This window comes from Pogona vitticeps, chromosome 1, assembly GCF_051106095.1.
Source record: "Pogona vitticeps strain Pit_001003342236 chromosome 1, PviZW2.1, whole genome shotgun sequence".
In the NCBI taxonomy this organism is placed as follows: Eukaryota; Metazoa; Chordata; class Lepidosauria; order Squamata; family Agamidae; genus Pogona; species Pogona vitticeps.
This window is the reverse complement of record NC_135783.1, coordinates 57,830,666-57,853,438: the sequence shown is the minus strand read 5'-3', so window position 1 is coordinate 57,853,438 and position 22,773 is coordinate 57,830,666. Positions and strand designations below refer to the sequence as shown.

Sequence of the window (22,773 nt, the reverse complement as noted above, 5' to 3'; positions counted from 1 at the left end):
TCGTTATAAGATCTGGATATGCCTCTGGGCCTCAGGGGGACACTTCTAGCCCCCTAGAGCAAAAAGAGCAGCTCCTGGAGGCCTCCAGGAGCAGAACCCCTCCTTGTTTTTGTGGTGGCTAGCTGGAGCCTTGGAAGAAATAAAGAATTGCTCCCGGGAGCTTCTCACAGCCTTGGGATCTTGGGAGAGGGAATTGGTCTCTCCCCCCTGAAATATTGCTGTAACTGGTGACCTCATCGGCTTTACGAAGAGTAGCTGCGTGAATAGGATTTCAGCCAATATAGCTTGTGGGGGCGATATTCGTTGTAGCATAACTTGCTCAATACCATTACAGAACCACTTGCAGACTATACTGTAGTTTAATGCCAAAATATAAATAAAGTGAGAGCCTAATTCTTTCCACCATTTTTACTACACAGGCAGCTCTTTTTGCACTCCAAAAATTGTTTGAAGAAGAGTATGAACCCAGACCATTGTTTGTAAGTATAAGAGATATCTTTTAAAGGGTTTGTAATGTCTTAGTTTTTTTTTAAGAGTGAGTGCTCACCTCTGAAGGTTAAAATATGCCTTACTGATAGCCTGTCACTGGAAGAGACAGTTCCTTCACTGCTAATAATGCGTGACTGTTAAAAAAAACAGCTTTTCTTATTCCACAAATTTTGCAAATTAGCCTGCTTTGTCTTGTGATGGGTCTTCAAGAACTTAATGTGAGCTTGTTTGGAAGTCTTATTTATCAGATACAAAAGTCTGCCAAAGTCAGAATTTTGTCTATAATGATAGGTTGCCTATAATGTGTAGTTTGGCCGTTAGTAACTCCATCATGAGCTGTTGGAAATGTAAGAAAGAAAAGGAGACTCATTTACAAATGTGGTGGACATGTGAAATGAGGCAGAAGGAATGGACAGTGATTTTCAAAGAGATAAAGGAAATTATGGGTATTAAAACACAAAGGTGTCCAACAGTAACTCTGTTAAATATAATTGGAAATATTCAGTTAGAACCCAGGGAGAAAAAGTAATTATTATGTGAACAGTAGCAGGATTGATATTTGCAAAGAACTGGAAAAATAAAGATCAGTTTAGTATTGAAGATTGTTACAAATAAATGTGGAATATGGCTATTAATGATCAATTGATTTGTGAACTGAAATTTAGAAAGGGAATGCTGAGAACAAATTGTTTTTAGAAAATATGGAATGCTTTCTTAACACGTGTTTGTTAAAAAATATTATACCCCAACACAAGAATCATTATATTTCTGGAAAGAGACGGGATATGTAGTATAAAATACAAAACAATACAATGTAATAAATACCGTATTTTTCCATGTATAAAATGACACTTTTTCCTAAAATAATCAGAGGAAAAAATTGAAGGTGGTTTTATACATAGAAAGCAGCAGCAGGAGACGAAGGCGGAGGAGCAGCCGTGTTCAGCCACCTCTTGCAGCTGCCCATTGACTGCTGCCTCCGCTGTCTGATCACCCCATCCAGCACCACTGCCGGGGCTCACCTCCAGCTCACGTTGCCGCCTTGTCCCCTACCCGAAGGGAGCCCATGAGTGGTGCTGGAAGAGGCGATCGGGCGGTGGAGGCAGCAGGAGGAGGAGAAGGTGGAGACTGAGGCAAAGGAGCCTGGGACAAGGCGGCGACATGAGCTGGAGGTGAGCCCCGGCAGTAATGCTGGAGGAGGCATTTGGGTAGTGGAGGCAGCAGCAGCAGGAGATGGAGGCGAAGGAGCAGCCGCGCTGGGCTGCCCCTCACAGCTGCCCATTGACTGTTCCTCCGCCTCTGGCAAGGGTCAAAATTAGAGGGTTGTCTTATACATTGGGGGTTTTTTATACACAGAAAAATACGGTAAATAAAAGTCCTGAGGGGGAGCACAGTATATTGTGAGATACGTTTGTATTTTAGTTTATGTTTTTGTTAAGTTTTGTTTATTTTGGAAAATAATTTTTAAAAAATCAAAAAAGTAACTCCATCAGGAGCAGTTCATGGAAACTGAAGAGAAGGACTGTGTGAGCAAGTTAAGAGACAAGAGTTTGAGCAGTTCATGTTGCAAACTGCATAATCTTGTCTGTTAACTTGCTTACACCGTCCTTCTCTTCAGCTTCCAAGCCCATGTCTGATAGGGATATGAATTCTGATGGCTAAAGGAACGTGACTGAGAATATTGCCTCTTCCTTTACATCTCATTGCATTTTGCAGGTAAACTCAAGGTGTCCTGTCAATTACATTGCTAGGGCAGAGCTTGGGAAAATGATTGAGGGGGGCATAACTCCCAGAATTCTTCTAGTTTGCTCCATTCTGGGAGCTTTAATTAATTAAAAAAACTAATGCTTCCAAACGTTGTGCTAACATGCCAGAGTACAACAATGTGTGGCTGTGTAGAGAGTGTTGCTCCACAACTTCCTTCCCCTGGAAACTTGTCTGTGACCAGAATCTGGGCAGTTTTTCCAAAGGAATAGAAGGCTTTATTTCTGCTAACATGGAAGGTGTCAATGCTAAAGAGAATAAGTTGTGATTCCACAAACTATTATGGATTTCAGTGTTTCAATTTGGCTGTTCTGCATGTTTAAAATGAACTAGCTCCTGCGTAGAATCCCTTCAGGCAAAGAATATAAATTATATTCCTTTGCACAGTGTGCAATTGGGCCTTCTATATTGACAGAATTGGTTCCCACTGGATTCTTAGATCTTAGAACTGCAGAGCTGGAAGGGACCCTCTGGATCATCGCATTCTGCCCCTCTCAAGGAGGCACAGTGGGGAATAGAACCCCCCACCAAATCCCCAAACAACTGAGCTATTCAGCCATCTGTGACATCCTTCTCCTTCCTTGCTAGCTGCCTTGCTGAGTCTGCTCTTTCAAGTGTGTGGTAATCCTGCTTGGCCATTCAGTGGCCCCTGAAGACTTCCTCTGGCTCATTACCAGCCATTCCATATGACCTCCATGTATGAGCCTTTCCTTCCTGTTGGGAGCAGCCTGCCTGCTTGCCTGCCTTGGGTGAAAGTTGGCAATAGGAAGCTGTTGGTACAATGCCAATGAAGTCTTGCTGTTATGGAATGGACCCTCTGGAGTGCCAGTCATTCGAAAGAGCATAGTAGAGACAGCTGGCTGAGGAGGAGAGAGTGATCATAAAACCCTGTGAGAAAGGCCTCTGCACTCTGGGACTTGAATACAGAAAACAGCTATCAGCGTTGCGTTATTTTTTTACATACAGATATGTTTTTATATTGGATGCTTGTCTTTTGTTGAGGGTCAGACTCAGATAAGACAACCTCATGATGCAGTACTGTATATGCAGTTATTTGATGTGGAGGTAATATGTATTTAACTTAATGTATTTAATGTATTTAAATTAATGTTAACCTTTGCTACGATGTGATGCCCAAATCATCCTGCAATCCTGTCTGTTCTTCATGAGAGCTTCTTTTGGAATTGCAGCTTAGGAAAGGCATCAGCCTAGCTCAGCCGAAAGAAAACAAAACCAAAATCTTACTCTTGTCCATGTACTGTATCGCATTATATGACATCTTACATTGTAACATGAAGGAATAGGATTGGTGGACTAGAACTTTATACACAGTTAAAAGGCTAATACCTGCTTACCCTGTTTGTGTAATACACTGTTGTTTCCATGGAGATCTTTAAGAATTATGGAGATTCTTCTGTATTGAGAAGATTACATCAGTCAAGCTCCAATTATATGCAGTGTTGGAAGTACAGATGAAAGAAGCCTTGAGGCTCTGTATTATTTTTGGGGGCAGAGTGGCAAAATGGAAATTTCATATGTCAGATTATAGGCTTAATATTGAGATGAGGAGAAGGAAGAAATACAGGATTTGAAGCTGCTTTATTATGGACCAGAGTTTTGGTTCATGTTGACCCAGTATTGCGAGCACTGACACTCTGTTTCTTAGATTTTCAAAGAACCTGGTCACATGTGATCTCTTCCTTTCACCTGACTTTGTTTTTAGAGAGAGAAAATGAGTCTTTCACTATTTCTGATCGCTAAAGCATGATTTGCAGAGAACTTCTATCACATTGAATGCCTCTTCTTAATTTTTAATTAGACAGTGTTCATTTCAGTTTGGCTTTTACTGCTTGTAGCTTTTGTGACACATAGTTTTTGTCTTCCTCTTTGTGGTTTTTAGGTTTCAGGAACAATTGTCGATAAAAGCGGCCGTACTCTTTCTGGCCAGACTGGAGAAGCATTTGTCATCAGCATATCCCACAGTGAACCACTCTGGTGAGAGAATACGATGTGCTGAATTTCACTTGTGGTACAGCTGTGTGGCAGCGATAGGGCAAATATCCATCTTTCTGAGAAATATTCAGAAGTATGAAGTTTGTGATGGTACTGATCATGTGTATTGCCTGCATGTTGTTCAGCCTCCCGTCAACTGTAATTAGATGTTTTCAGAGAAGCAGTAATGACTGAAAGTCTCCTCTAGGTGATGAAATCAGTTGTCCAAGGAGTCCTAAGTCATCCCAGTCATCTCCTGAGGTGCATCTGATGGAGAGGAGATTCTATTTACCTGCAAGTCTTATTGACTCTTATCAAGTTCAATTTTCACTCGAATACCAAGGATCAATGTGCGAACTCTTCCTTATTTTCCTTTTTAGCCTTATCTTTTTTTTAAATCCTGGATATTTTCTCTGTAGTCCCCTTTTAATGCTTAAGCACTATGTATGAGTCCATTTGAACCTGTTCCTCTTCCCCACCCCCTTTCAGTCTTTGGCCACAGCTTGAAGACAATTAATGAGCAAAAAATAAATGCTTTGCATCCATCACTTGGGGAGATAGGAACTGTTTCGTTTCTTGACAGTGAAATTTCATGCCAAAAAATCTGAAAACTCCTGATAAGACTCTGGTGTAATTGAATGATCTAACCAAGTCAAAGGAATCCTGCATAGGCCCTGTCTGCTTGATTCTGACTTCAAGTGTATCTGCCATGTGTCCCCTCAGTTCTTCCATATTTGACCACATATCCGATCAGAATTCAAAATGTATATACGTATGTGTGTTTATGTACAGTGGTGCGTCGTTTAACGGCGATAATCCGTTCTAGGAAAATCGCTGTTAAGCAAAAACGTCGTAAAGTGAAAATAAAAAGCCCATTGAAAACCATTGAAAACCGTTCAATGCGTTCCAATGGGCTAAAAACTCACCGTCCAGCGAAGATCCTCCATACGGCGGCCATTTTTGGTGCCTCTATAGCGAGGAATCCATCCCTAAACACAGCGGGGGGCCATTTTAATTACCTGGCGGCCATTTTGAAACCGCCGATCAGCTGTTTAAAAAACATCGTTTTCGAAGAATCGGTTCCCAAAGCAGGGAACCGATCGATCATTGCGAAGCATAAAACCCTATTTAGACCATCGTTTTGCGATCGCAAAAGCGATCGTAAAAATGTCGTCGTGAAGTGGATTCATCGTAATGCGGGGCAATCATAAAGCGGGGCACGACTGTATTTAAAATATTTTTAAACCACTTGCACAGTCCCAGGGTGCCCCTAGAAAAAGAGAATGGTAAACCATTTCTGAATATTCTCTACCTGGAAAACCCTGAAGAGGGTCTCCATAAGTCAGAATTGACATGATGCATCATCATCATCATCATCATCATCATCATCATCATCATCATCATCATCATTATTATTATTATTATTATTATTATTATTATTATTATTATTATTATTATTATTATTATTAGGACCTAAGGTGGCTTACATCATTAAAAACACAACATATAAACAGAAAACAGTAAATTATTCAAATAAAGACTTGAAAACATTATATTAAAAATGTTAGGTAAAAGCATTATAAAAAACAGATTTAGAAGCAACAAAATATAAACCATTGCATTTGTTGTCTCCTAAGTCAGTCACTAAGGAAAAGCTTGTCTGAAAAGAAAGGTCTTTGCCTTCTTTTGGAAGGACAACAAAAATGGCACCCATCTGGCCTCCTGGGGGGGAGGGGATTCTGGGAGCAGTGACAGAGAAGGCCCTCTCCTGTGTCCCCAGTGAGGATGGTAGGACTGAGAGAAAAGACAGCCCTGATGATAGCTTGGACCCAAGTTGTTTAGGACTTCATAGGGGCTGTGTATAGAACTTGCAGAAATTGGGGGTTTTTGGACTACATTCCCAAGATCCCTCGGCCAGCACTACTGTGGGGCATGCTGAACAGGGCATGCTGGGAAATGTAATCTAAATAGTAACTTCTCCAACTCGTTTCTGTATCTGTGCCATGACTTTTGGCCACACAGCAGACTTATGAAAGTATACTATATTAGTCATCAGAAGTCATCAGAAAATAAGTCTTCGATGAAAAGGGACAGAAAAATGCATAGAATTTGGGAGAGACTTGGCTCAGTAATATTACATGTGAGAAGGATCTTGGGATTGTTATAGATCACAAACTGAATATGAGCCAATGTTGCAATGTGGCTGCAAAAAAGGCAAATGTTATTTTAGGCTATTAGCATAAATATAGCCCCCAAGTCATGTGAAATACAGTACTAGTTTCCTTCTCTACAGCACTGTATATAGCACTAAGTCTACATCCTGAGCTCCAGTTCTGGATCCAGTTTTGAATGCCACACTCCAAAAAGGATGCAGACAACCTGGAACATGTTCAGAGAAGGACAACAACTATGATCACTAGACTGGAAACCAAGCCCTATGAGTAAAGACGGAAAGAACCAGGCCCATTTAGCTTAGAAGAAGGAAGACTAAGAGTAACAGTCTCCAAATATTTAAAAGGTTATCATACAGAGAAGTGCAGGATCTGTTCTCAAACGTGTCAGAGTGCAGAACACATAATAATGGGTTCAAGTTAGAGGAAGCCAGATTTTGGTTAAATATCAGGAAAAATAACTGTTAAAACAGTAAAACAATGAAACCAGTTATCTCAGGAGGTGCACTGGAGGCATTCAAGAGAAAGTTAAGACAGTCATCTGATGTACTTTGGAATTCCTGCATTAAGCAGGGGGTTGGACTCAATGGCTTTTCTCTACCCTTTCCAACCCCATTCTATGATTCTAGTAATTTGTTGGATTGCCTGCCTTTTTACTCTCTTGTCACCGTGGAGCTCCAGGGAGATGAACAGATGAGGCTTGTCTAGAAAGACAGAGACAGATGGGGTGCAGAGATGAAGTCAAAAGAAATACAGCCACTTAAGGTAAAAAGGGGGGGGGGCTATAGGAAAAAAATGTGCAATCTTCTAAATCAGCCATGTCAACTGTACAGGGTGAATTGCATTTATCTATAGTTTGATAAGGGTAGCTAATGCTGCCATCCTTATCTTGGCTCTTGCATTTCTTGAGTAATGGATTTATAAGCTTTATTTCTCTTTTTTTGACATAACCCATTTTCTGTTCTAGGTTATATAAACGTATGCAGCAGTGTGGCGATAATAGGTCTCTTATGCAAGTAATCTTTATAAAACCAGTTTTATAATTATTCCAGTTAAAACAGAGGTTTTCAACATGGATCATGCCAAAGAGTGTTCAGGAATGCTATGGATTCTGGTCCATACTTTTGTCATGGGGGAGGCAACATAAGGCCCATTGGGACTTCCTGGCACCTTTCAGATTTAAGGGGTTTAAAGCCCCTTGTGCTCTGTAGGGGAAACTTTGTAATCTTTTGAGGAACACCCAGCCCCTCCACCCCCAAAATTTCTCTTTAAACTTTGGGCACAATTAAACTTTTTCAGTAATTCTATTCGTCTTTCACTTATGTAAGAAAAGGTTTGGGTGGTGGTTATGGGAATAGGTGCAACCCTCCAATAACCAGGAATGGAAGCGGTGCGTGCCTTCTGGAACTTTGTCCATCGTTGCTTTAAACTAAGGGAGGGAATACTTGGCGATTCTTTGCAGCTTATTCTTTCCTTTGGGAGCTCTGCTCTGCAGTAGGCTATGATCAGGGCTGGCCTTAGGGTAAACTGTCCCATGGTTGAGGACCACCTCAAGCTCTAGCTCCCCTGTTGTTTTGTTTCAGGGCTGCCAGATCATGTGGCTTAAGTAGAATTGTCAGGCCTGTTCCACTGATATAAAAGTAAAAACGAATGGCATCTTGAAGCTAGTTGATAGGAGTTTATTTTCATGGCCCAACCCCCCCCCAAAAAAACACAAAAACAAAAAAAAAACCATTAAAAAAGGGAAAACACAGTGGGCAATTAAAGAGCACCTCTTGGCCTTCAGCCATTTTTATTGTTCCTGCCTCTACCATGCTGCCGCATTTTGTTACTATGATAGTAACAGCAAAATAATAATTTTTTCATGAAACAATGGGGTTGGGAAACATGTGCCTTGTTTAACTGCATCTCCCAGAAAATTGAGCACCCTGTTTTGATGCCTGTATAACCACACTAACATTCAAGAGTGCTGTGAATTTAAAAGAAAAAAAAATCCTTCCGTTGCCCATGCAGCACAGCCAGAATTTTGCAGTGTACCAAGAGGATGCAGTTCTGGGGGAGTTACAGTAGCCCACCCTACTCCAACTGTCGAATTTTGAAAAAGTGTTCATTCACATTACTTTTCTAAATGATTTTACTGAAGGCAAGTACACTCAGCAAATACTAAATCACTGATTTTTGCTTGGTTACGCCGTTAGAAATCATGGATTAATTGGCTGGTGGCTCTACCCATTAAAGACCATCATTTCTTTACATCTTTACATCATTTCTAGGTTATACTTGTTGGAATTTTTGGAACCTTGCATGCTGCCTTTAGTAGGTTTGTCTGGGAGGGAACCATTTGGGGCTGAGGTGACTGTCAGTCTCTCCAGCACTGACCAATGGTTCCTTCCATGCTTCTGAATGCAAAGAGAGCCCCGCCTTTCTGCTCACTGCTTTTTCCCCTCTCTCGAGTCTGGTGAAGTCTGTTGCTGAAAAGCATTCATGTTTGTCAGTTTGTTTTTTTATCTGTTCAATTGTAAGTAATGACATCTCTTATTCTTACGTCTCAGAGTGAGTTATTGAGACTATAAATGCCAGTAAATGAGAAAAAGGGTGACTGCTCTGGGGAAGCTATTCTGCACTATGAATCCCTGCATAGATAGAAGAATTTTACCAAAACTTTGCAGCAATGCTAAGGGGACACTAGATAGAATGAAAATCAGGCCATGCAAAGATAGGACTTATGATAGGATTGCAACTAACTTCAAAGAAATGTTAGTGTACTAATTGTAAGAGTTAATCAGTGAATTCATTCATGTTTTAGATTAAACATGCATGTAGAATGATGAAGCAGATAGCTTTGAAACAAGAAGCATGTTTGTTTGGTTGGTTTTGGGGATGTTGTCACTGCCATCATGGGGGAAGAGGCATTCTTGGTGGTTTCTTATTCTTTTACTATATTTTTTATTTATTTAATGTTCATCTTCATTGGAGGGCTCCCACAGTACAAAGCACAGCTGATATCATTAGGCACTCCTGCCAATGGACCAGGTTTCATGCCTTCTAAGATCAGTATAGCAAGATCGGAGGGGGCATAAAAAACAGATTTGAAAACTATGCTACAGAGGAAGGAAGGAAGGAAAGGAAAAGTCTCATTTATTTAGCAGTTGAGTGATTGAACATTTGAGTTTCAGCTTCTGTTTCGGACTATCAGAGACGCTGGCTGCCTTTTTCAAGGCAGTGGTCGCCATTTGCAGTTTTTCTAAGCATTTTAATTGGAAATAATGTATACATCTGCTACTAAATCAAAGTACCATTTTAGTCAATTCACAACATACTTTGTACATGTCTCTTCAGAATTAAATCCAGTTCCATTCAGTGGATTTAGTGTTGCGGGCCTAGGTTTACTGTATTTTTTTCCCCAAGTAATAGGTTCTAATCTATTATATGATCATGGATTTTTGAATTTGTTTATTTTGTATTTTGGGGGGGAGTAAACGGTTAGTTGTTTCTCTGCACTCAAATTCATATGTGATCTGAGGATGTCTGATTAGAACTTGTGCTTAGGTTCTAATTTTTATTTGCGTGTCTGGTGTTGATCTTTATACTGTACGTACAGGGAACACCTTGATGGGAGATTGTTGAAGCTGTTTCTGTGTGGGAAAAATCTGTCTCTTAAGAACTGAGGCTGAAAATTCACTTGCACAATCTTAACATTAGCCCTGGGCAAGTCCACTCTCATACTCCTCCTTGTTTTAGAAACATTCTGAAACACAGTAAAATAACTGTGGAGAGGCGAATTGGGAGTAATTATTTGAAATTCTGCACTTTTCCCTTTTCAGAAGGGGGAGTGCTGTTCTATCCTTCCCTTTTCCTATGAAACATGTATGTGGTTGGCTAGTGCGGGAACAGAATGCTTTTGGCCTGACTGAGCATGACTCTTGTCAAGTTCTAGACTTTTTATTTAGTCCTCCCAGAATGTTTTTTGTATAGCACTGGACTTTCATAGTCACAGTGCAAATATTGTTAGTAGGAGATGGGGGCCTTCAGCATTTGTAGCAGTGAGGCTATGACTCCATGTTTCTTTCCTAATGTCTCATTGTTTTATACAGTGGTGCCTCGCCAGACGATGATAATCCGTTCCACTGAAATAGCTGTTTAGCGAAATCATTGTCTAGCGAAAAGCATTTCCCCATTGGAATGCATTGAAACCTGTGTAATGCATTCCAATGGGGAAGAATTGTTGTTGTCTAGTGAAGATCGGCCATAGGAAAGCCGCTTTGCGAACCGCCGATCAGCTGTTTAAATCGCTGTCTTGTGAAGCTTAGGTCCCCAAAACACCTGTTTGTGAGCGTGGAGGGAGCTGTCAAAATAGTTGTCTAGCGAAAATCGGTTTGTGAAGCAGGGACCAAACATTGTCCAGCGAAATTCCCCCATAGGAATCACTGTTTTGCAAATCACTAAAGCGATCGCAAAAAGCCAATGTCTAGCGAAAAAACTGTCATGCGGGGTAACCGTCTAGCAAGGCACCACTGTACTGTATCTCCCAGTTGTTATGCTGAGTGTGAAAGAATCATGCCAAGTGATGATATACGTATATGATCAACTTAGGCATACAGGGTACTTTAAATAAGAGCTGAGCTGAAACAAATACATTGATTCCAGTGTGATATTTCTTGCAACATTAGACATTTTGCTTCTATAGCCTTGAATGACTTTTACTGCAGGATTACCAGCATTCTGTTACCTGTGGTTTCATAATGCTTTAATATGAACAATCCTTTTTCTTTATGTTGCTGCATAATGATATAATATCTGAACAATTGAATCTGTTGCCATGACAGAATGGTGCCAGCCAAGGTGCACTTTTTTTGGTCTTAGATGCTGATGCTGCAAAATGTAGAACTAATTTGATGTATCCTTCTGAGGTTTCACTATGAAAATTTTGTTGACATCACAACAGAAGTTATCTGTTTAAAATCAGTGGGCTTTCTCATGACAGTTCAGCCTGGTATCAGAAACATTTCCATTCATCTGATTTTGTTATTGCCTGAATGTTTTGAATGGCCCTTATAATAAGGTTGCTCTAATCCCTGTAATGCCTAATAACGTGTACCTGCCTTCTACATATGGCTCACTTTATAGATAGATCTTCATTGCTGCTTGTTTGTGTATTATATTTATATCTAATACATTTGGAATCCCACCTTCCTTGGTAGCATACACAGGGTCATCACAAAGGGGCACCCATCCAGAAATAGACTTAAATCCATACTGTGATTACGGTACTTTAGCACACTCCAATCATGTCCTGGGCCTTCATGAGTGTCTGGATGATTTGTGCACATGTGCATGTGTGTAATAGATCGCCTGTAATAGACTGTCAATTGAATATCTTTAGGAAGTCATTTTGTGCGTGTGTGTGTGTTGTAGTGAAAGGAAATAATAAGCTTGTTTTTGTTTTGTTTCCCTAGCATTGGATTAAACTGTGCTTTGGGAGCAGTGGAAATGAGGCCTTTCATTGAAACTATTGGAAAATGCACAAATGCCTACATCATTTGTTATCCCAATGCAGGTAGGAATCCAGATCTGTGAAAATTCAGGTGTCCATCTGCATTAAAAAACATATGATTGTTAATCATGTGATATAGATTTAAAAATACCAATGGCATAACAAAAAACATTTATATTATTTTTTTCAACTATAACGATCATGTCATCATACAAACATCTACACACAAACCATAAAGCAAGATTTTAAAGGAATTCCTTTAAAAAAAGAGAGATGCACCTTTATTTTTTTTTTAAAAAAACCCATAAAATGTATTTTTATAGTGAAAGATACTTGTAAATAGAGAAAGGAAGAACAATGAGTAAAAAAGAGTCAGCTGCTATCTCTGGCCAGCCTTATCATTCTGTTCACTAGGCTGCAACCAAAGTCCCGGTCAGGTATCTAGCTACCCCTTGGGCTTGAGAGGATTTTGTTTGCTGTGTATGCACAGGAATATACTAGGGAGAAACATGGAGGGTGGGGGATCTATGCCAGTGGTCTTGGAGAAATATAATAAACATGAATATGTAATGTATAATAACCACAGTGCCCAGGTTTTCTCTGCCCTATTTTGAGAAGAGATGAATGTGAAAGAACTAAAAACAAAAAAGATTAGACCTTTGGTAATTTAACTTCCTTGTTTATTTTAACAAGGCTAAATTATACACTTATTAAAAATAGAAAAGGTGGCGGTGACATGAAATGCAAAATTAAGCATGTACACTTCTCCTTTGAATTGCACAGGTTGGAACAGAGCTGTTTTGGTTATGCACTGATATATTTTTTTTTTCAATCAATCAATCCTGTACTGCTATTTGTCTCCAGTGGCCTGAGAAAAGTGGGACTTGGACTCACTGAGGCCCCTGTTGTGGGCAGTGTGGTGCCCCCTCTCCTGGCATGGTGGCTCAACGTGACACTTCTAAGGCTGAAGAGGGTCGGGGGAGGTTTGTGTGCGTGTGTGTATGAGTTATATGTGTGAATCAACTATTTATGCTTTGTAGTTATGTTTTGGGGACATAAGAGTTATACATGGGTTTGGCGCTTTATAGGGTTCCAGCATCCCTAATCTCAGCATTCTTGAGTGTAATTTATTAGGACATGCAGATCCATGAAGCATTCTACGTGTATATGTATATCTGACAAAATGTGTTTGTCTTTAAAGGACCAGAAGACTTTGTAGGGTTTAAATTGTTTGATTTTGCTAAAAAAGTTGCTTTTTAATGAAATAATGTGTATCCCCAGGAACTCTGTTAGCGTCTTAGAATAAACTTCACTGCACTGGCTCTCCTGCATATATGTGTGCATGCAAAATAGACATGATAAAATAAGATAGTAGTGAGAGCACATTATAAGGACTGAGTTTGCATTTTTAAAACTTGCAGGATAGCTCTGTGAGTTAGGTAACTGGCTGCAGAGTCAGAAACTGGGAGTTTTGAATCTATTGTGCCTCCCAGGAGAATATTTAACCTATGTAGCCTTACGGAAGCTGCACAATTCAGGAATGCCCCTACAAGGAAGGACTAGTAAACCACTTCTGAGTACCTAAAAAACCCAGGGAAGGGTTGCCATAGGTCAAAATGCACTTGACAGCACAATATTTAGAATATTGGGCCCTGTAATCTTGGTGTTGCATCTTCCAGTGTGGTCACTGAAATGAAGTTTGTGCAAGATTTGCATAATTTACTACTGATTGCTGATGAGGTCTTTGGGCACTGGGTGTTGTAGGTTTTTCGGGCTGTTTGGCCATGTTCTGAAGGTTTTTCTGCCTAACGTTTCGCCAGTCTCTGTGGCCGCTATCTTCAGAGGACAGGAGTCAGAACTCTGTCTGTGCTTTAGTCCAGTTTGTGGGACCAGCTTTTTGTCCTTTTCAGGAGATTGGGTGATTATGGTGATCAGCGTGTTTTTTGTTGTGGGTGTATTGTTGTGATAAGGGGGAGAGACAATCTGTTACTGTGTTTGATGGGTGTCATTAGCTGGTCTTTTGTGTGCAGTGATCACTGGTCCTTGTGGCTGGGTAGAATTCATTAACTTTTTGGAGGCTGTATTTTTCAGTGCTGGGAGCCAGGCTTTGTTGAGTTTTAGACTTTCTTCTTTTTTGTTGAAGGAAGAAAGTCTAAAACTCAGCCACAAGGACCAGTGAGCATTGCACACAAAAGACCTGCTAACAACACCCATCAATCACAGTGACAGATCATCTCTCCTCCTTATCACAACAATACACCACAACAAAAAAAAACACTGATCACCATAATCACCCAATCTCCTGAAAAGGACAAAAAGCTGATCCCACAGCTGTAAATACTCAACTATCCCACAAACTGCACCAAAGCACAGAGTTCTGACTCCTGTCCTCTGAAGATGGCAGCCACAGAGACTGGCGAAACATTAGGAAGAAAATCTTTCAGAACATGGCCAAACAGTCTGAAAAACCTACAAAACCATCGAATCCCGGCCGTGAAAGCCTTCGAGAATACATTGTTTGGGCACTGTTCAGTTGCAGAATCAGATGTGAGACCAGGCATGCAAGTGTCAGTAGCCATAGTGACACTTAGCTGTATCACACTTAGATATGTCAAGCTATGCAAACCTTATGTGAACACTAGCAGGATTCTGGCTGTTGCGCTTGGAGCATGAAACACCATGATGAATGTAATAAACTGTTAACTGTAATTTTAATATGTATGTCTGAATGTGGTAGGCTAACATTTGTGGAGAAAGATATTAAGTTGGTTTTGGCTTGTTGACAACACTTAAGTGGGTGCCTTTTTGTTAAATATTACAGCAATTGTTTCTGCACCACAGCCTGCTAATGGCCTGGTTAAGATTTTTAATGAAAGTGGAAATTCACTTTTACAAGGAGAGAGAAACCCAGAATAATAAATAATATTGAAAAGCAACTATTTTAAAGCTAGGTCAGGCAGTTGCCTGGAAAACCTAGTTAAGAAAGGAATAATTAGTTTTTTATATATTACCCACGGAGCATGTATTCATTAATTCCAGCAATGATCTCAGGTGGTTATGGTAAATAAATGCCTCTGAAGTGATTCAGGGCCTTGGAATTAAAAAACCGTGCTGAAGATTCCCATATATGAAGGCTCTGGTGTATTATTTACTGAGCAAACTATAACATGGCATTTGACAGAAATCATAAAGAGCAAAATTATAGATTATGTGTGTTTTAAATACTATATTTCTTCAGGTCTTCCTAACACCTTTGGTGGTTATGATGAAACACCTGAAGTGACTGCCAAGCACCTTAAGGTAAGGGACATTTCCTATGTCAAGTTGTTCTTGCTGGAAAAAAAAGAAAATTATGTATACAGTAATTGGAGACAAAGTTACGTTCTTGGGGGGGTGTCTTCATATATATATATGCTTACTTGACAATAAGTCACAGTGAACCTTGTAGGGCTTACATGTGAGTAGACAGGATCTGTTGCATATTTAAAGTGCAAGCCTATACAAACAGACTGGAAATCTTTGTTTTTCTGGGCCACAACTCCCAGAACTTTCCACATATCACAGGAGTTGTATACAGTGGTGCCCTGCTAGACAATGACCTCGCAAAACAGTGAATCTGCATGACAGTGAGTTTTTGCGATCGCTAACAGCACTTCTCAGAACAGTGTTTTCTATGGGCAATTTCCACTGGACGATGTTTCGGTCCGTGCTTCGCAAGACGTGTTTTTTTTTGGGGGGGACCGATGCTTCGCAAGGCGACAATTTTAACAGCTAGGTCGGTGCTTCGCAAAACGGGTGTTTTCACAAGACAGCGATTTTAACAGCTGATCGGTGCTTTGCAAAATGGCTTCCCTATGGGCGATTTTTGCAAAACGACGATGATTTTTCCCCATTGGAAGGCATTACATGGATTTCAATGCATTCCAATGGGGAATCGCATTTCACAAGACGATGTTTTCACAAGACAGCAATTTCAATGGAACAGATTAACATCATCTTGCGAGGCACCACTGTATTAAAAATGTTTTCTCATTGCTGCTTGTACTTCCCTAGTCAAGGAAAGTTTGGTGCACTAACAGGCAATTTTGCTTGGTTGTGGGACACCCCTGGTTCCCCAAAACACTCCCATCATATTTGAGGCCCTGAAATTCAAATTATACCCCCAGTGGCCTCTGATGGGTGCAATTTATACTGTGTTCTTCTTCCTTATAGGAGCTGCTTTAGGGCTCTTTTCCCCAAATAGCTATCTAAGGCCTAAACTGCCCTGGGCAAATTGTACCCCTTAACTGTTCAGGGCAAATTGTACCTTCAGGGAGGCATTGATTTGCAACTGTGAATTGCAAAAATTGGGGGGGGGGAGGTGGAGTTTGAGGAGGGTATAGTGAGGCTTGAGGACTGCACTGGCTCCTATGGGGGACCATGTGTAGCCTGTGGGCTCAATTTTGCTCTCCCGAATATGTAGGATTGCAAGCTTATTTTCATATAAGAGAATGTTAATTGTTTGAAGAATTCCAGGATCTTTTCCTTCTCTGAATGCCAAAAATAGAAGGAATATCCTGTTGTGTCATTGTTGTGTTGAGAACAATTTCACCGTAAGCCCTTCTTTCTGATTTGCGGGGTTTATTGAAAAAAGCAAAACAAAACCAGAAAGTTGAGCTGTTCATGGTAGCTCCCACCACAATAAAGAGTAAATATGTCCTCACCATAGAGTCACAAAAACAGTTTGTTGACCCACCTGGCTGAAATTACATTCTCTGTTTCCTCAGCCACTGAAACAAATCCATGAATTCAGGCAAAGACCGATTTTGCTGCAGTCCTGTTTCTATGTGTAACCAGCTACAACACCTACAAATATTTTAATCTTCCACACTTGGCCTGTCGTAAGATATTTTAGAGCTGGGAAAGTTTTAAGAGCTGTTGGCTTGAATAAAAAAATATTGCAATGCATTACCATTGCTACTATAATGGGAACTTCTAACTTGGTTAACAACTGAATTTAGTGTTCCTGTAACACCCTGTCTAAAATGAATCTGACTATTTTATTTACCTCCTAATAAATAAAATTCTTACATGAATATGCTACTTTCCCTTTCAATTATTGCTAGTTTGGTCCCATAAAGGAAATTCAGAAAGTACTATTCTTTTTCTGCAGACCTTTGCCACAGACGGTTTGGTGAACATAGTTGGTGGATGTTGCGGAACCACTCCAGCACACATCCGGTAACCTCATTTGTACACTGGCAAGAACAGCTATCTGTAATGGATGTTCTAAAGGGCTATTTGACCAACTCTTCTGGCTAGAGCAGCCACTATATGCTTTGACATGTTGTCTTTATGAGGCTGCTAACAAGAGGAGGGGTCAAAGCAGAAGAGAGATTGTAGGGAGGAACTGGACCTGACGGTTGTTCTGGGTTTTTCAGGCTCTTTGGCCGTGTTCTGAAGCTTGTTCTTCCTAACGTTTCGCCAGTCTCTCTGGCCGGCAACTTCAGAGGATAGCACTCCTGGACCTGACCTGTGTCTTTGGCTATAGCCAACTTTATTGAGATTGCTTAAAAACTCTAATGGGGAGTTAGCATAAAGATGCATGAGGCACTGGGGTTTCATAATGCCATCTAGCTGTCAAGGATAGCTACTAAGAATATTCCACAGACAGGCTGCAAAGATGAGTTTTGGGCCATCAACACTAAAGAAAATTTCAATTTGCTGTGCTTTAAGACAAGCCTTTTTTAAAAAGGATTCAAGGAACTGATGGCCAGGTTTGTTGGCTGGGTGATATGTAAAAGCAGTGCTAATTAAACCAGAATTAAACATTTGTTCAGCAACAGCTAGTTTTGTGATGGAAAGTTAATTGGAAAACATCACTGTTTCTTTTTTGATAGGTGGGGTGTAGCCATTTTTCTCTTTTAATAGAAGTTGATGGAACAATGTCTTTACAGTTTTATGAGGGAACAGGGAATGGGAAGATGGGATTGAGTTGGGTGTGGAAAGAGAATGTTGAAAGAGAAAGAAATGCAATGGAATTACTATGCAACTAATTTAATGATTAGCCCTGAATCATAGAATACTGAAGTTGGAAGGGTCCTGTAAGCCCATCAAGTCCAACCCCCTGCTCGATGAAGGAATACAACTCAAAGGATATCTTGATGTATATGAAGAGAAACTTATGTATATGAACAGTGGAGTTATTACATCCATCCCAGATACACAGCAAAAGCAATTGGATATCTGTTTACTGAATCATTTGCTCTGTGCCTCTGTGTTAGCCACAAATGTGGGCTACTTTGTCAACAGAAATGAAACAAAACAGGGGTAACTGATATGGAAGCATCAGCATGCTCAGGGGGAACCAAAATCTTAATTAAAAGGATTGGTCTCCACTAAAAGAATACTCATTGAGGACGGAGATGCTCAGTGTTCACTCAAAGCCATGGAATGCTATTGTTGTGTCAGTAGGGAAAGAGAGCAAGGGAAAGAGAGGGTGGAAATCTTGCTTTTTATGAACGTCCTTCAATTAATCACATCAGAATCCACTTCTGAGCTGGTTTACCCAATTCTTTGATCAGGAACAGTTAACTTTAACAGATTAGCTATCAAATGTAGTGCTTTCTATGATATGAATGCATTAGATACATGAATGTACATATAGACATTTGTGGGTGATAATGATGTGTGGGAGTTGACGATTAGCATGTCAGCTGCTGTTTCCAGTCGGAGTTATATCAGTGAGTTTTTTACTTGAAGATAAGGAAAATGATGTATTAAATGTGCAGCCATCTTCACAGCTTAGTTCCTTGTGTGATTTCTTTTCCTGTTTTATAATACAGGGAGATAGCTGAAGCAGTACAGGGATGTAAGCCCCGTGTTCCTACCTCTTCGTTCTCAGAAGGCTACATGTTGCTGTCAGGTAAGAGACTGACATATCTGTACATCTCGGCCAACATCCTCCTGTATGTATTTTGCCGCTTCATTTTCCACCTGATTTATTCCCCTCCCCCCCAGAAAATTTCAGTAAGTTATTGGATATCATATAATTTATGTCATTCTAGACTGCCTATCAAATTAATTGGGGTTGCAAAGTCCTTTTCTTCTTAAAGTTGTTTTGTTCATATGATGGGTCTGTTTGGAATCCTCAAATTTTGATGGATTGTAGTTAATAAGGGAGAGAGAGAGAGTTGGTTTGCTGGGGTAGGTTCTGTTAGCTTCCTGTACACTGCTGTGAAGATAGTTCCCAAAAGAGAATAAGATTCTAGTTGTCTTTGCTACTCATCAGTTCCTCCCTTTCTACACTCCTTCACATCTCTCACAGGATAATGACAAAAACAAGATGAGGTACAGTAATAATCTCCTGACTATCGAGGGTCTGTTGTTGGGCAGTTGCTATTCCTTTGAATCTGGTACTCTGTGCTGTGTGGAACTCTTATCTTCTAGAGCAGTGGTCTCCAACCTTGGGCCTCCAGATGTTCTTGGACTTCAACTCCCAGAAATCCTGGCCAGCAGAGGTGGTGGTGAAGGCTTCTGGGAGTTGAAGTCCAAGAACATCTGGAGGCCCAAGGTTGGGGACCACTGTTCTAGAGCAGTGGTTCCCAACCTTGGGTAACCTAGGTGTTCTTGGACTGCAATTCCCTCAAACCCTTGCTAGCACAGTGAGTGCTGAAAGCTTCTGAGAGTTGCAGTCCAAGAACATCTGGGTTACCCAAGGCTGGGAACAACTGTTCTAGAGGAATTAGTGATCCTTTCCATCTCTGTGCCATTAATGGAGGAGAGGGCCAATGGAGAACATATACACAACCCAATCTTGTAGCACATTGTGAACTATGTTAAAATACTGTAAATCTGTTAGGCTTAAAGATTGATGATGATGATGGTTTGTTACATAAATTTACTTGTAAATATAAAAGGTAACCAATGTGGCTTCTTATTTAGCTTTCTAATCTGTGTATTTGAGTTGCATCTATAAAAGTTCAATATAACTTAGGAAAACTATATGGTCTGAGTTTTTCTGTACAAATGCAATATTCTTTTCTCTTTTGTGATTATAAAACTTTCTAGGTCTGGAACCATTCAGGATTGGGCAGTACACCAACTTCGTTAACATAGGTGAACGCTGCAATGTTGCGGGATCAAAAAGGTTTGCCAAACTCATCATGGCAGGCAAATATGAAGTAAGGCTTCTGTTTATTAAACTTTTAGATGGACTTGAATCATGTTTTATATTGTATAATTCCACCATTTAAGACTTAGGATGTATATAATTCTAGTAGTTAAGCAATGTATAGTCAAATTTTCTGCTGTTTGAACTGCACCTATTGGTGTGACACAGACAACATGAAATAAAATATTGATGCAGCTCTCCTACATCAATGAAAGATTTGTATTCAAGCAATCTCAGTTTAAAAATCTGTAAATTTTGATGAAACAAAGTAGGGCTTAATTTGTTTTAGTAGAGAATTGTGAGCCCTGCGTATGTGATGCTTCTTGTTAAATAAATAAATGCATTGGAGGCCACCCAGATCTCACCCTTGATCTTTAGTTTTGCCCCACCTACTTTAGATCAATTCTGCATGCTTGTTGCTACTTACCTACTTTTTGCATCTATACTAAACAGGTTCCTTTCAGACTAACACACTGCATGGACAGATGAATGACACCTGGAGTAAACCAAGTCCTTTATGCTAGAAAAGAGCAGTAATCTCCTATAAGAAAACCAGGAAAAATAGGCTACACATTTAAGTTAATAAATATTTGGAACATTACTTTGTGAAATGAATGGGAAACTGCTTATTGCTGATCTTTACTAATTCTAAATTTGTGCTAAGGAATTTGTGCTAAGGCTACCTACATTTTTGTAATGCTTCTCTGATTACTTTTTAGGATGCACTGAGTGTGGCCAAGGCTCAAGTTGAGATGGGAGCTCAGATTTTGGATATCAATATGGATGATGGAATGTTAGATGGGCCAAGTGCTATGGCTAGATTCTGCAACTTCATTGCTTCAGAACCTGACATTGCCAAGGTTGTATGCGCAGATTTTGAGGTCTTAAGTTACATGGATGTTCTTGCATTAGGTGGAGAAAATTAAGAAAAATAGCACAAGGCAGAGTCTTTAAAGCTGTATGTGATATTTAAACATGTTTTGCTCACTTGACACTTAAATGTGGGTTCCCCCTACAGTGTTGTTGTAACATTAGGAAAACACAGCAAAATGTTTTGGGCTAGTCATGGGGTGCCCAAATGTCTTGACTTGTAACCATGTGATTGTATAAAGACTGTGTGATTGACCCTGCTATGGAATAAATTGACAGAAAGTCAGCTGTCCTGCTACAGTTCCTCAAATATTTGAAAGGCACCCTATGTTTCAAAGAAACAATTACTTAATACATTTATTTCCTTAAGGAATGAAATTTTTCGATATGATTCACAGTGGGACAGGAAGATTTTTGCTGTTCAGCATGAGTTCTTATGGAGTTCTGATGTCAATGATTCACTTTGAAAAGCACTGCATAAGCCAGAAACCAGCTAGCCTCCCTGTCACTTTAATGTAGCTAAATCTTCTGTGGGCATCTGTGTGGTGATACATTTTCATTTGTTGGAAACAGAATGGTGTAACTCCAATCACCTACTTGTCAGCTTTTCTGTCACAGTGTGGTTTGTGGTCAAATCAGGTTCTCAAGTGTAGCACTCAAATTGTGATCAATCCTGAACTGCTGAGAATGTTTAGCATTATGTGCACACGTCAGAAAGAACCTGGAAGAAGAGTCGGATGAATCTCAAGTAATTATTTAAATGGCAGATCATCACGTTCAGCAGTTTGCAGTCAGAGAGCTATAGGGTGCATGTGGAAGTCTTAACTTCTTATAGAAAAAAAGAGGAGATAAACAGAGCCTGGGGTGCAGTAAGCACAATGTTATTCACTGGCTCTCCACTGGGCAGTCCTAATCCACCTACATATTCTGAGATTAGTACAGCTTTCTGGCAAATGAGTATGTCTTGGTTTCTTACCCCCTGTTTACTAGACTTTACTTCTGGCAATGGGTGTTGGATGTGAAGAATAGCTAGAAATGAAATTGACGTCAAGGGGGAAATAGATTTTCTTAATACACTCACTCTGAAGTGTAGCTTCTTTTTGTCCACCAAGCTGGTGCATGACATTTGGAACTTGGCAGGAAATTGCTGTGCACCGTGTTCTTTCTTCAGCTCTGCCTTTTGTGTGTGTGTGTGTGTCCTTTGTAAATCTAAATGTCTGTAGCAGGCAAATATTGCTGTTAGTGGCAATAAATGTTTTCTGGATGATGCCACTAAAATAAGCTCTTAAGAGAGAAATAGACTGCAGAGGTCAACAACTATCTATGTCTATGATGCATGCTGGTAACTGGTGGTGTCCTGTTCCTTTAAAGCAGGTGGAAATATAATATGTGGCCCTGCAGATGTTGTTTTTCCCCCAGCCCTAAAGAGCATAACTAAATGTCATGGCAGCTGCAATCTGACAACATTGAAAAGGATACACATACCCCACCTCTGCTTTAAAATCTGATGTGGGCTATATGATATCTCTCACACACCCCATTTTGTGCAAAGGCACACTTCTACCAGTTTAACATTGCTACCTTTGGCTTAGGTGGGACATGCAACCTCTTACTTTGCTTGAGTTGGAATTAGAAGAAAAAACATAACTTTTACACTGAAAAGAATGCTTAGATTTCTGATTTGGTGACCCCATGTTAATTCTATTTCTTACCATCTCTGTATCAGTGTTGTAATTATTTATTCATATAATTAATGGGAACTATTTTCACCGTTCACCTGTGCATATAAACTAGCAATAATGTTGTTACATCTTCCTGCTTACGATCTGCTTAGTGCTGCA

At 40.1% G+C, this 22,773-nt stretch overlaps 1 protein-coding gene across 3 annotated transcripts in view; it reads left to right on the top strand.

The window, feature by feature from the left end:
- MTR (5-methyltetrahydrofolate-homocysteine methyltransferase) overlaps positions 1–22,773 on the top strand; it is an 86,444-nt gene that overhangs the window by 22,288 nt on the left and 41,383 nt on the right. For all 3 annotated transcript variants that reach the window (XM_020787259.3, XM_020787268.3, XM_072993198.2), the window contains exons 7-14: positions 420–479; positions 4,154–4,248; positions 11,873–11,973; positions 15,149–15,210; positions 17,063–17,130; positions 18,735–18,814; positions 19,960–20,072; positions 20,782–20,922. In XM_020787259.3, coding sequence (XP_020642918.3) covers positions 420–479; positions 4,154–4,248; positions 11,873–11,973; positions 15,149–15,210; positions 17,063–17,130; positions 18,735–18,814; positions 19,960–20,072; positions 20,782–20,922 — 720 coding nt within the window. The remainder of the gene's footprint in view (positions 1–419; positions 480–4,153; positions 4,249–11,872; positions 11,974–15,148; positions 15,211–17,062; positions 17,131–18,734; positions 18,815–19,959; positions 20,073–20,781; positions 20,923–22,773) is intronic.